This window comes from Sapajus apella, unplaced genomic scaffold (genome assembly GCF_009761245.1).
Source record: "Sapajus apella isolate SASKATOON/1434 unplaced genomic scaffold, GSC_monkey_1.0 scaffold88, whole genome shotgun sequence".
Taxonomy (NCBI): Eukaryota; Metazoa; Chordata; class Mammalia; order Primates; family Cebidae; genus Sapajus; species Sapajus apella.
This window is the reverse complement of record NW_022437028.1, coordinates 2,011,570-2,023,992: the sequence shown is the minus strand read 5'-3', so window position 1 is coordinate 2,023,992 and position 12,423 is coordinate 2,011,570. Positions and strand designations below refer to the sequence as shown.

General features: G+C 47.9%; 2 protein-coding genes across 5 annotated transcripts in view; one reads left to right on the top strand and one right to left on the bottom strand.

Annotated features, from left to right (window-relative positions):
- Window positions 1-5,407: 5,407 nt before the first annotated feature.
- LOC116534493 (translation initiation factor IF-2-like) lies at window positions 5,408-10,118 on the bottom strand. Its single transcript, XM_032254888.1, has 4 exons — window positions 10,094-10,118; window positions 9,878-10,002; window positions 7,371-9,559; window positions 5,408-7,254 (listed from the first exon to the last, which is right to left on the bottom strand). Exons 1-3 carry the CDS (start codon window positions 10,116-10,118, stop codon window positions 8,417-8,419), a joined length of 1,293 nt encoding a protein of 430 aa, XP_032110779.1. The 3' UTR covers window positions 5,408-7,254; window positions 7,371-8,416.
- Window positions 9,233-12,423, top strand: part of AUTS2 (activator of transcription and developmental regulator AUTS2) — a 1,216,826-nt gene continuing 1,213,635 nt past the window's right edge. For all 4 annotated transcript variants that reach the window (XM_032254883.1, XM_032254886.1, XM_032254884.1 and 1 more), the window contains exon 1: window positions 9,233-10,705. In XM_032254883.1, coding sequence (XP_032110774.1) covers window positions 10,397-10,705 — 309 coding nt within the window. In that variant the 5' untranslated portion in view covers window positions 9,233-10,396. The remainder of the gene's footprint in view (window positions 10,706-12,423) is intronic.

Sequence of the window (12,423 nt, the reverse complement as noted above, 5' to 3'; positions counted from 1 at the left end):
TTTTAAGCTTCAATATAGCCAAAATATACTGTTAAGAACCCAGAATTGTCTCATGAATGAATAATGAAATAAATAGCCATGTTTTATTCGCTTTATTTAAAACTATCTACAAGTCGAACAACCTTTTTGAGCCCTTTTTAAAACATTTTTGCAATTTGCTGGAGCAATGGTTTCTTTTCTGTTTTTTTCTTTGAGCTACATTGGCTAATCTGATTTTGGCGTTTCAGTAATTATGTCAATTAATATGTGCTGAGCAAAATTTCATTTGTTGAAATGGATACCAGGTGAATATATAATTAGTAGAAGGTTGTCTCTTTAAGTCTTTGTGTGCAATTTTCCAAGATTAGCTGCAATATCGAACAGTTTCGTTAGAATAGAGGTGGCTGGCTTCTTATCAACTATCCTTCTGCTTAACTATTTCATGAAACTTTCTGTCAATATAAGCTGATTCTAGAAACGCGACAACATTTTTTATTTGGGTAATTCAAACAGCAAAGTGTTTGTTCTTAAAGTCAAGAACTTTTCATCATAAATGAAGATGTTTTTCCTGTTTTAAGAATCTTTCAAAAGAATAATGGAATTTGAAGATAAATGAAATTATTAAATATTATTTCATACAGAAACATCTACTGTCTTCAAAAATTGACAGAGGTACTAAGGAACTCAAACACTACTAATTCATTTTTAAGGACATATGCTTGGTAGGAGCCCATTTTAATACTAAGGCTAAGTTCCTTCAGGCTTCTTTTCAGGGGTTTTGAAGTCGAAGTACTAATATCCAAAAGTTCATGTCTTTATCTGCACTATAAAATACAACAGCCTAGCTGGTTGAGATGGTTAATGCCTGTAATCTCAGTACTTTGGGAGGCTGAGGTGGGAGGATTGCTTGAGTCTAGGAGTTCGGGACTAGCCTGGGTAACATTGTGAGGCCCCATCTTTAGAAAAAATTTTAAAAGCCTGGGCATGGTAGCTCATGCCTGTAGTCCCAGCACTTTGGGAGGCCAAGGCAGGAGAATGGCTCGAGCCCAGGAACTCAAGACCAGTCTGGGCAACATAGCTAGACCCTGTCTCTTTAAAAAAAATTAGCCAGGCTAATGGTGGTGTGTGCCTGTATTCCAGTTACTTAAGAGGGAGGATCACTTGAGGCCAGGAGGTCAAGACTGCAGTGAGCTATGATTGCAACACTGCACTTCAGCCTGGGCAACAGAGCGAGACCCCGTCTCAAAAAAAAGAAAAGTTTTAGAATAGACATAGATTGATATCCTTTATATAGATTTAAAAACATGCCAAAAAGTACTATATGTTGGCTGTGTGTTGTGCTCATGCCTGTAATCCCAGCACTTTGAGAGACCAAGACAGGTTGATTGCTTGAGCCCATGAGTTTGAGACCAGCTTGGGCAAAATGATGAAACCCCATATCTACTAAAAATATAAAAAATAGTTGGGCTCAATGGTACACACCTGTAGTCCCAGCTGCCTGGGAGGCTGAGGTGTGAGGGTCGCTTGAACTCAGGAGGCAGAGATTGTAGTGAGCTGAGATTGCACCACTGCACTCCAGCCTAGGTGACGGAGTGAGATAAAACCCTGTCAAAACAAAACAAAAAAACTATATGTTGTTTAGGGATACTTCCACAATATAGAGAAATGCATGGAATGATAAGCATGGAATTCAGGATAATCATTCTGGGGAGGAGTGGAAAGAGAAAGGGTGGTGGGAAATGGAGAGAGAAAACAAGATCCCAGAGGAAGTATTGTTATGGGATCTCTCGGGTGTCAGTTTTTCTGGCTGGAAACCTCCATGGCTGCCGTACCTTTGCCTGAGTTCTTGTCCTATGTCCAGGAAGAATTAGGTATGCAGACAAGTGAAGGGCAAAGAATAGTTTCATTTAGTGTTAGAACAGCTCAGAGGAGTGTGTAGCTCCTCTCTGTAGGCAGGTCGTCCAGTCCAGTGTTCAGCTCTTAGCAGAGAGAAGGCCCTGGAGAGGGTGGGGCTCCTCACTGCAGGGAAGTCATTTCAGTGTCTCTGCAGGTCTTTGAAGCTCTCAGCCGAGAGGCTACCTCCTTTTTGCTGGCAGGTGATCTCAGCAGGTGGTCTCTGTAGCTCTCAGTGGAGAGGGCACTCCTCTCTGCAACTAGTCACCCCATTGTCTCCAGCTAACAATAGAGAGGGTACTTCTCTCTGCAGCTGGTCATCCCATCCTGTGCTCTCCCTGTTTGTCCTCTGGCCATCCTCTACCCTGCTCTGGCTGAGCCCAGGGCTTTTATGGACCCTCAGAGGGGAGGTCTAGGAAGAGGCACCATGAGTCCTCACTCTGGTCAGAGGGACTGGCAACCCAGCCCCCAGCCTTCAAGCCCTCCAGGCCTGAGGGTGGGGCCTTACTGAAGACCCTGCCCTCTTCCGCCCAGAATTCTATCTGCTTCCTGCTGCCATTCATGGCCTCGAGGCTCGACTCCAACCCCACTCCAATGAGGGAGCGGAAAGAGGCCGGCAGTGGGAGTGGATATCCTTGAGCCTGCAGGGACGGGGATGTGGGGTGTCCTTCCCGGGGTGCCTGAGGGTGCAGGCTGCAGAGATGCCCTGTTCCTGCACGCCTGGGAAGGCGGCTGCAGCTGCTCCCGGGAGCTCCTGCCCCGCCAACTGGGAAGGGTCAGGGCTCCCGCTTGTGCCTGGCTCCTGCCTGCTACTTCCTGGAGCAGTAGGCCCAGGTCTGCAGGCGCGGTGCGGCGGGTGCAGCTGTACCCGGGAAGGCGGATCCTGCCCGTTTCTGGCTCCCGCAAGAGCACGGGGAGGCTCGGATACACAGCTGCAGTTTGTGTGGCTGCAGCCCGGCTCAGGAGGGCAGGGCTCTTGCTTGCTCCATACAGCAGGAGGCCTGGGTCTGCAGCGGGGTGGTTTGGGCGGCTGCAGCGGCCCAGGAGCTCCTGTCCCAACTCAAAAGGGGCAGGGCTCCCACTTGCTCCATGGAGTGTGCAGCCCCAGCTGTGCTTTCCTGCTGCAGCAGGCATGATGGCAGCTGCAACTGCCGTCAGTATTATGCATAGGAGGGTTCAAGTATTTTGAAATGTTTTATATCTTACGCTACTGGGGAGTACATGATTGTTCATTATATTATTTTGAAATATTTAAAAAAACATTAAAATAATAATAAAGTGTCACATAGCAGAGAAGAAGCTGTTAATTGTGAATGGAAGTAGTAACTAAAGTAAGCTTTCTGGATGAGTTGGTCTTAATGGTTACACTGGTCTTGATGGATGGGTGGAAATTCATCAAGTCTGGAGAGCAGGAAAGGAGATTGTGGGCCGGTGGACCCGCATGAGCAAAGGTGTGGGGGTGTTCTGGGAAGGAGCTAGGATGCATAGAAATACATTAATATAAACTTCAATAAAGGAGGTTGATAAGATTACTGGGACAAGACCGTGAAAGACTTTGAACCTAGCAGAAATACAAGATAATTACTAAGTTTTGTGAATAGGAGCTTGCAGTCAGGTCTGGGCTATAACTTAATATATATATATTTTTTTTACATAATTCCAAAGGGTTGATAATTTCTTCAACTGGGATGTTATCTTATCTGAATCTGACCAGTTTAGATTTATACTGCTCTTTAAATAAAAATAAAAATCACAATTCATAAGTCATCTACCAAATCTATTAGAAGAATTGATCGTCAGGCTCATGATCAGCAATAAATACTGAGATCTTTCACTGGTAGCTTTAAGAGTCATTTAAAGTTTTTTTTACGACTATCCATCAATTTTCCTACCTGGTCATGTCAAGTGAAACTTCAAATAGAAAACATTGGCCTGAGAAGGGACAGAAATGCTGTTTTTTTTTTTTTTTTTTTTTTTAAAAAAAGAAACTAAAGCTTATTAAATTTGCCAGAACTGCCGTTTTACATGAACATCATTTGGTCACCAGCAGGTATCTTTCATTGGCTTCATATGGCAGAGTCTGAAGAATATGGGTTGATCGATGTGTCATTCATCTGAGACACCTGCAGAGATGATGAAAGTTTATCGTACAATATCATGGAAGGAAACACAACATTTAGCAAATTGAACCACTCATCTCCTCCTCCCCCCTTTTTTAAACATTAAAACTGCAGTTTGAAAAACAACTTCCAATGTGAAAAAAAATTAAAACAGCAGGTGATAATTAGGGCAAAGTTACAACAATGTTATTGCTGATGGGCTACCTGTCAGTTAATGCGAGTTATCACTTCACCCCAGGAATAGTTATTATTAAAAACAACGGATGGAGGTTAAAGAAGGGATGTTAAATGTGTTAGTCTCCTTATTTGCTCGCTTGGAAATGGCTTAGAGATAGCTCTGTTAACCACCTCAGTTCTACTCTGGTCTCAGCACACGCATGCACACAAAATAACTGAAGTTGCAAATGACCAAAACATAAACCTTAGCTGCCTTGAGTTAAAATCAATTTTCCTAATAAATTAAATTCAAATATTACAAACCAGTATGTAATATCAAGAATGATGTGCTAATAATTACCATGTTGGCAGAGTGCAAAGTGCAAGACAGAGGGATATAAAAATTTAGCAATTTAGAAAGTCTGATACAAAAATAGCTTTTACTAGTGTGAGGCTGAGTTCAGTTCAATCACTGAGTTATAATGGTATTCTCTGACTAGTCAAGGTTGAATGTTGAAGATGTAGTTTGAGTATTAATCATCGATTCAAATAAAAGCCAGCACAACTGAAGAGGCTCTCCTGAGTTAAGTAGTTTATTCCTGAACACAGATGTAAGTTTTTCCCTTTGTGTTTTCCAGAACCACTTGAGTGTTTTCCCTACTATACAAGCAACCTCTTTTGGAATTATTTCTTTAGCCTTACTCTTTATCAACTATAATCTTTTTGGGCAAAGAATTCACCTAAGCTTTTGCTGCTATGAATTATGAGTTCATTCCTACTGACCATTTCAAGTTTGAGCTTTAACTTTCATGCTACCCAGTAAGAGATCTGATAATATGCTATGCTTCATCTTGGTTTACTATACGGTATTTTGTACTTCATATAAATGGTAGGACTCCATTTATATGAAGTACAAAAACGGACAAGTTGTTCATGCTATTAAAAGTCAGGACAGTGGTTACCCTTAATAGAGAGGTGATGACTAAGAGGGGGCACAAGTCTGGCCTATAGTATTGTATGAATAAACCGCATCTTTTTTAAAATTTTACTTTAAGTTCTAGATACATGTGTAGAATGTGCAGGTTTGTTACATAGATATACATGTGCCATGGTGGTTTGCTGCACCTATCAACCTGTCATCTAGGTTTTAAGCCTCGCATGCATTAGGCATTTGTCCTAATGCTCTCTCCCGCATTCCCCCTAACCCCTTGACAGGCCCTGGTGTGTGATGTTCCCCTCCCTGTGTCCATGTGTTCTTATTATTAAACTCCCGCTTATGAGTGAGAACATGCAGTGTCTGATTTTCTATTCCTGTGTTAGTTTGCTGAGAATGATGCCTTCCAGATTCATTTATGTCCCAAATAAACCATATCTTATTTATTTTACTATTGATAAGCATTGGGTAGTGTCATTAATACAAAAAAAAAGTATTACATAGGTACTCATATATACACAAGCAATACCCTAATGCATTTATATATACACAGCATTTTAAAGCTTTTTATTGAAGTATAATGTACATACACAGAGATGTATATATCAATAGTGCAGCTCAATGAATTTTCACAAACTGAACACACGAGTACCCAGCTCAAGAAACAACATAATCATCGCCCCAGAAGCCGTATTGGTGTTCTCTCCTAGACATCAGCTCTCTCTCAAGGTAACCACTATCCTGACTTTGAATAGCATCAATGACTTTTGTCTGCTTCTGTACTTTATATAAATGGACTCCTGCAATTGTACGTCTCCCTTCTTTCACTTAGCATATTTGTGAGGTCCATATATTTTACTGCATTTGGAAACAGACTGTTCATTCTTAGTGTTGTAGAGTGTATTCTGTTGTATGAATGTACCACCAATTATTTATCTCTTTTACCGTTTATGACCATTTGGGTTGTTTCCTGTTTGAGGGTTATTAGGAATAGGGTTGCTCTGAGTGATTTAATAGTCTTTTGGTATACATTTGACATTGGTATATTCCTAAGCGTGGAACTGCTGGGCCATAGGGTTTTCATATGTTTAACAGATATTGCCAAACAGCTTTCTAAAGTGGTTGTACAATACATATAGCATTTGATTTTTTGAGGAATCAGTCTAAGAAGGGCATTTCAGCATAACCATTAAGATAAAGGTTTTGGAGTCATTCAGATCAAATTTAGCTTATGACTAAGCAGTGGAAGCACCTTGGACAATATGCTTAACTTTAAGCCTCAGTTTACTCAACTGTAAAATAGGTATAATAAAACCATTCTCAAACTTTATGAGAATTAAATATTATTTTAATGCAGTTAGAACAGTGCCTGAAACATAATAAATGCTTAGCTTATTATATGGCAGTTATTAATCAGTGGCAATTAAAACAGGCAAAATGGAGAATTAGAAACAAATATGGGTAATATAATCCAAAAACAATTTTAATTGTATGATGGAAGAAATCTATGAAACTCTGACCCAAAAGGCATTGCTAATTCCAGGGAGGATTACACTTGGACCCTGAATATTATCCCAAAATGCGTTTGCAAATTATGCTCGCCAGAGGCAAGGTTCTTGGATGCAGTGTATTATCATTCATTTTTTTTCCTACCAGTTATTACTCTTTAAAGACGGGACTGCCAAAGGCTACTCTCCAAAGTCACTAATATAATACCTTTTATTAAATTTCCCAATTTCACACCTCTCTCAGCCCAATCCCCAAAGTTGTCGAAAAGTGACTGTAATTACACTATTAATTCCTAGTTTTCCTGGAATCTTATCTAAGACAACTTTCACATCCCCCCAAACCCTAAAAATGAGCCCAGATTTTTGCTTTAAATTGCAAAGAACTTGTTTTATTTTGTAGGATGAGATTGACAACCTCAGCGTGGATATCAGCAGCTGCCGGAAACAGCACTCTAGAAGTTAACGCAGGTACGCTCCGTTCTGAGGCACTGTTTCAGCTAACTGCTCCAGAGACAGCAGGCTCAGTCCTCTTAGGTAAGTAATTTTGGAAGGTGGCACTGTGTTCCTAGTAAATTGAATCAGATCCCGTAGGTTAGTCACTATTCTTAAGAAATAAAGCACGAAATCAACTTGCAGTCATCTGTTGAGAAGGCCATGGGTAGACCTGAAAAGGAACATTTTGAACATTTAATTGAAGCTCTTTGATTTACAGATGAAAAAACTAGTCATTTAAAAGTCTTGCCTAAGGTCAAATGGTTTGTTTCCTGGACCGGCATAAACCTTATCTTGGTCACAATCGGGTGGATGTTTCCTTTTACCGTTCCCCCCTCCACCCCCATCTCCCCATCAGATTTCATAAAGATCCAGACCTGGGATTCAGAAATGGGGAAGCTGAAGGAGTGTGACCTAAAACAAGACAATGACAAACTATTAAATTGTTATTAGGAATTATAAGACAAGTGAGGCTTGCCTGCTAGAACGTAAGATCTAAGAAGCAGTATCTTTTCTGTTTTGTACGTCGCTGTATTCCGAGTACCTACAACTGTGCTTGCTAAGCCTGGTAAGGCCTAATAATTGTTAAATGAAAAACAATCAATCAATCAGTCAATCAGATGTGTCAGATTGTGAGAGAAAACACGTCCTTACTGTTTTCTCTATCATTCTCCTTCCAGTAATAATAAAATGTGCCGATTTGTGTTTTAAAGAGGTGAAATCATACGCACAGCGTTCTAGCACAGTGCCTGGCCCATTGTGTGTAATTAATATATGTCAGTTTATTTTCCTTTTCTTCCTCCACGAGCTTGCTACTAGGGAGGAAGGAGAGACGGTGCCGTGGTGTTTAAGTGCCGGGACAGAAAGTGAAGAGTATCCTAGAGGCTGCTGAGAGCGGGCCGTCGGTGTCTTTCTGATCCGTACAGATCAATTCCAGTGCTCTGAAAAACGCACAACTATTTTACCCAGAGAGGCTGGTCGCTTTTGGTGATCGATTCTGGGCTGCAGTCGGCTTTTTAATACAACTTTTTATAAGCATCAGCTACATTGCAGCGGGAGGAAGGGGCTCAGGTGGAAAAACTTGTGAACCCCCCCCCCCCAAAAATAAAGGAAGCCCGCGGGGCAGGAACTGCGGCTTTCGGGTCTAACGGGTCCTCGAGCTGGGGCGGGACCCGGCCCCTCCAGCCCCGCCCCTCGCCCGCGGCCGCCGCCGAGGTTCAAGTTCGGCCCCCAGCTGCTAGGCCTCGCGCTCCCGGATCCGAAGCCGCCCGTGCGTCCCAAGGTCCCCCGCTGGAAGACGAGGCGGAAATCCCAGGGGTCATCCGGGCGCGGGGTCACTCGGCCACGCACTGTGGTGCCACGTGGGGGAAAAGTTTCCAACTCTGCCTGTTGGTGCTCCCACTGCGCCCCGCGGAGCAAAGGCCCGCGCTTTGGTACCCGCTCCCAGTTCTGTCGCCTCCAGTCGCGCCCCCTCCCAGGGACGCCCCCCTTGTGCCCCTTCTCTGAACACCCTCCCTCGCAGCGCAGGTAGTTAAGAGAAAACACCCTTGGGGGCTGGGGGTTTCCCGAGAAGGCGGCCTCTGGTCGGCCGGGGGTAGGGGATCCAGGGGCAAGTGTCCCGAGGAGGAGGTGGGGGGCGCGCGCGGAATGGCCTGGGAGCAGGGGCCCGCACGCGTCCCCGCTGAGACAGGCCGGATCCTCCGGCGGCTTCCACGCCCTCGCGCGCCAACCGGGCCCAGCCGCGGCCAACCCCACGCGGGCGGCCCCCTCCACGCCCCCGCCCCCCTCGCGGCTCCCCACCGCCCCCAGTGCGCAGGCCCGGCCGCCCCAGCGCGCATGCCCTGGGCTCGCGAGCGCGGCCAGCCCCCAGCCTTTTGCTTTCTACACACTCTACAACTGGGGAGGGGGCGGGGGAGGAGGGAGCCCAGCCGTCCACGTGATCCCGCCGGCCGGGGCCGCGGGGGCGGGAGCGCGCGCCGAGCGAGGCGCGGGGAGGGCGGGTGCGCGGGAGCGCGCGAACACGAGCGAACGAACGCACGAGCAAGCTGGCGGGCGCGGGGCTGGGCTGAGGCGGGCGGCGGCGGTGGGCCGGCCGCGGAGGGGGAGGAGCGGGAGCTGCGCGAAGCTGGCGGGCGGGCGGAGGATGGGGCAGTGCCCGGGCTCCCGCTGCAGCCGCCCGGGGACACGCTGTGCACCCTCCGGCTCGGGGCTTTCGCGGCGGCGGCGGCAGCGTTAGCGGCGACGGCGAGAGCAGCGTTCCCGGCTGCACTTCTCCTCAGGCGGGGCGGCGAGAGAAGCGGCGGCGGCGGCGGCACACCGGTGTCTCTCCCGCTGGAGATTTCTTTCTGCTTTCCTCGTCGACTGACTGACTCACCCCCTCCCTTTTTTGAGGAAGGGTGACCTCTTCTCTGGGACTGGAAAAAATATTTTTGTGAGGAGGGGGGCGGGTGGCAGCGGCAGGGTTTGCCTCTTCTCTTCTTTCATCTCCCTCTCCTCCCCCCTCGAAGACCGAAAAGCAAACCCCACAACTGCTCCAGCAGCATCCTCCTTCCCTTCCTCCGCCTCCCTTCTCCTCCGCCGCTCGCAGTTTCGCCTCTCCTCCGCTAATGATTGCATTATTATGCTCCCCTCTCTGGGGAGTCTCACCCCTCTCGGGTCGCTCCGGAGCCCCGGCCTCCCCTGGCTGCATTTCTTAAAAATTTGGGAGCCTGGGAGTGAGTTTTCTCCGAGGCGTGTTTGAGAGGCGGCGGGGGTGTTTTCCTGCGCGAGGGGCGGGTGAAGTTCATTGCCCCCACTTTTCCCGCGACCTTTTTCGGACCCGATTTTGGATCCGGTTGAGGGGGGGCGCCGGCGTTTTCGGGGGGGGGGGGGGCGCGGCGGAGAATGGCCGCGGGGAGGGCTCCCCGGAGCCTCCCAGTCTCTTGATCAAAGCATTCCGCTATTCTGATTTATTGCCTGCTTGGTGAGTTATTTTTTTTCCTCTAAAGGAGACCTGTGTGTTCAGCCATTACTTTGCTCGGCGCTGCTCCCAGGCATCTCCGACCCTTGGTGCTGTGGGGAGCCCCACACTTGGGTTCCTCGCTTCTCGCCCTCGCTCCCCGTCCCCCCTCCCCTCTCTCCGCCCCTTCCCCCTTTTCTTTCTCCTCTCTTTCTTCCCCTCTCTCCCTTCTTTCGGCCGCCGTCTCCCCCGCGCCCTCCTCGGGGCGGAGGGAAGCCGTGAAGGGGGAGGGAGGGCTCGGTGTCAATTTTTTTTGTGTGTGGCCGCGGCCGTAGCCTGTGGCTGGCGAGCGGGGAGACCCCGGCGCGGCAGAGCCATGGATGGCCCGACGCGGGGCCATGGACTCCGCAAAAAGCGGCGGTCGCGGTCGCAGCGAGACCGGGAGAGGCGCTCCCGGGGCGGGCTGGGGGCCGGCGCGGCCGGCGGCGGCGGGGCTGGCCGTACCCGGGCGCTCTCACTCGCCTCGTCGTCGGGCTCCGACAAGGAAGACAATGGGAAGCCCCCGTCCTCCGCCCCGTCCCGGCCCAGACCCCCGCGGAGGAAGCGGAGAGAGTCCACCTCGGCCGAAGAGGACATCATTGATGGATTTGCCATGACCAGCTTTGTCACTTTTGAAGCGCTGGAGGTAAGGGGGACCCCCCTCCCCCCGGGTTCCCTTTATGCACGACCCCACTCGGCTGCGCCCGGCTCTCCTGCCTCCCTCGCCGCGCTCTGGGCTGTCTGTCTGTCTGTCTGGGCTGAGGTCTTATTGTTGGTGGGGGGAGCTGGGGGCGCGGGCAGACAGGCAGCAGGAGGGAGTCGCAAAGCCGTGCCTGGTCTCCTCTTTTCCTCGCTCGCCTTTCCCCTGCGCCCCCTCCCTGCACCCCCTCCACAGCAGATGGGCAGAAAGAAAGGGGTTCAGGCATCACAACAATGCGCCCCCTCTCCACAGAGAGCTCTGCCCCCACTCCTTCCTCCTCTCCCTCCCCAATCATGGCTTCTTGGCTGGTGGAAGTCTCTCTGCTGGGTTTGGGGCGCCTGTGGACGGTTCTCTGTGTGCTTTCTACAGAGTCATATGTCCGTGTGTGTGTGTCTGTGTAGTATATACCTTTCCCTGGTGTCCTCGGGACCGGAGACTGATGGGGTTTTATGGTTTCTTTGCGCCTCCCCCCGCTACCCCCTCGAATATATATATATATTTTTTTTTGGGTGAAGCTGGGGAAGGGGGCGTTTTCTCCTGGTTGGGAGAAAGGTGGGAGGAGGGGAGAGAGAGAAGAGGGAAGGATGGAATATCTCTCTGTATTCTGTATAGGGCTCTGTTACCGAAAGGGTTAATTATATTATCTTTACACATACATAGGCACATGTGTGTGTGTGCATGAGCAATTTAGCTAAAGGACAGAAAAAGGTATACAAGGAGGACTGGTGGGAGGAAAGAATAAAATCCTAGCTGCTATCTGAAGGGCTTGTCACCAATTGTCCCTCTCCCTTTCCTTTAAGTGTTTTCTTTTTTTTTTCTTTCTAAGTGATTGGCTTTGTGTGTGTCTATGTGTGTGTGTGTGTCTTTCTTTATTCCTTGGGCACCTGCAGTGTTGATTTCCAAACGCACATTTTCCTCCGGGCTAACTGGCTCCTAGGGTGGGGGGAAAGGGAAAAGGGCGGGAGAGGGAGACTGTCCAGGGGTTAGGAGGAGACTATCTTTGCCTGGACGGATCTCCTTTGGTGTGGTATTGGTCATTGGCCTCTATCAATTTAACCGCCTTCTTTCCTCTCCCTGCCTCCCTGTCCCCACCCCCCACACACCATGCGCACACACAGAAGGCTTTGATATTCTGCAGAGTTAGTCCACCTTTCTTAAGCACAAAACCAAGATGCAGTTTATAGTTGGCTTATAGTGTTTCATGCACCTTATGTGATGGTTTGAGGCTCCTGAAGGAAACTTTTCCCTTTCCTTTTTTTTTTTTGCTGTTATTATGGTATTGTTTCAGATGTTCAGATGCAAGCTTTGTTAATGACAGCTTAAATCTCACATACAGTAACTGTACAGGTTTAGACTGCTGGTTCTGTTTTATGTGTTTGGGTGTCAGGTTTAAATATTTTTTTCAAAGGAAGGCTTCCTGTCAGTGTTGTCCTTTTCTGTTTGAACTGCTTTTGGTTGGGCTGCTGGTGGTGATGGTGGTGGATGATGGACAGTGGTTGGGAGTAAGGGAGGTGGTGGTGGTGGTGGAGGTAGAGGTGGTGGTGATGGTGGTGATGATGGTGATGTTGGTTGTATTGGTGGTGGTTATAGATTTTGATGTTAGTGATTGAATCGGTCACTCTCTGGTTCTAGAACTGGTGGTTTATTGGCCAAAATTTTGAGTG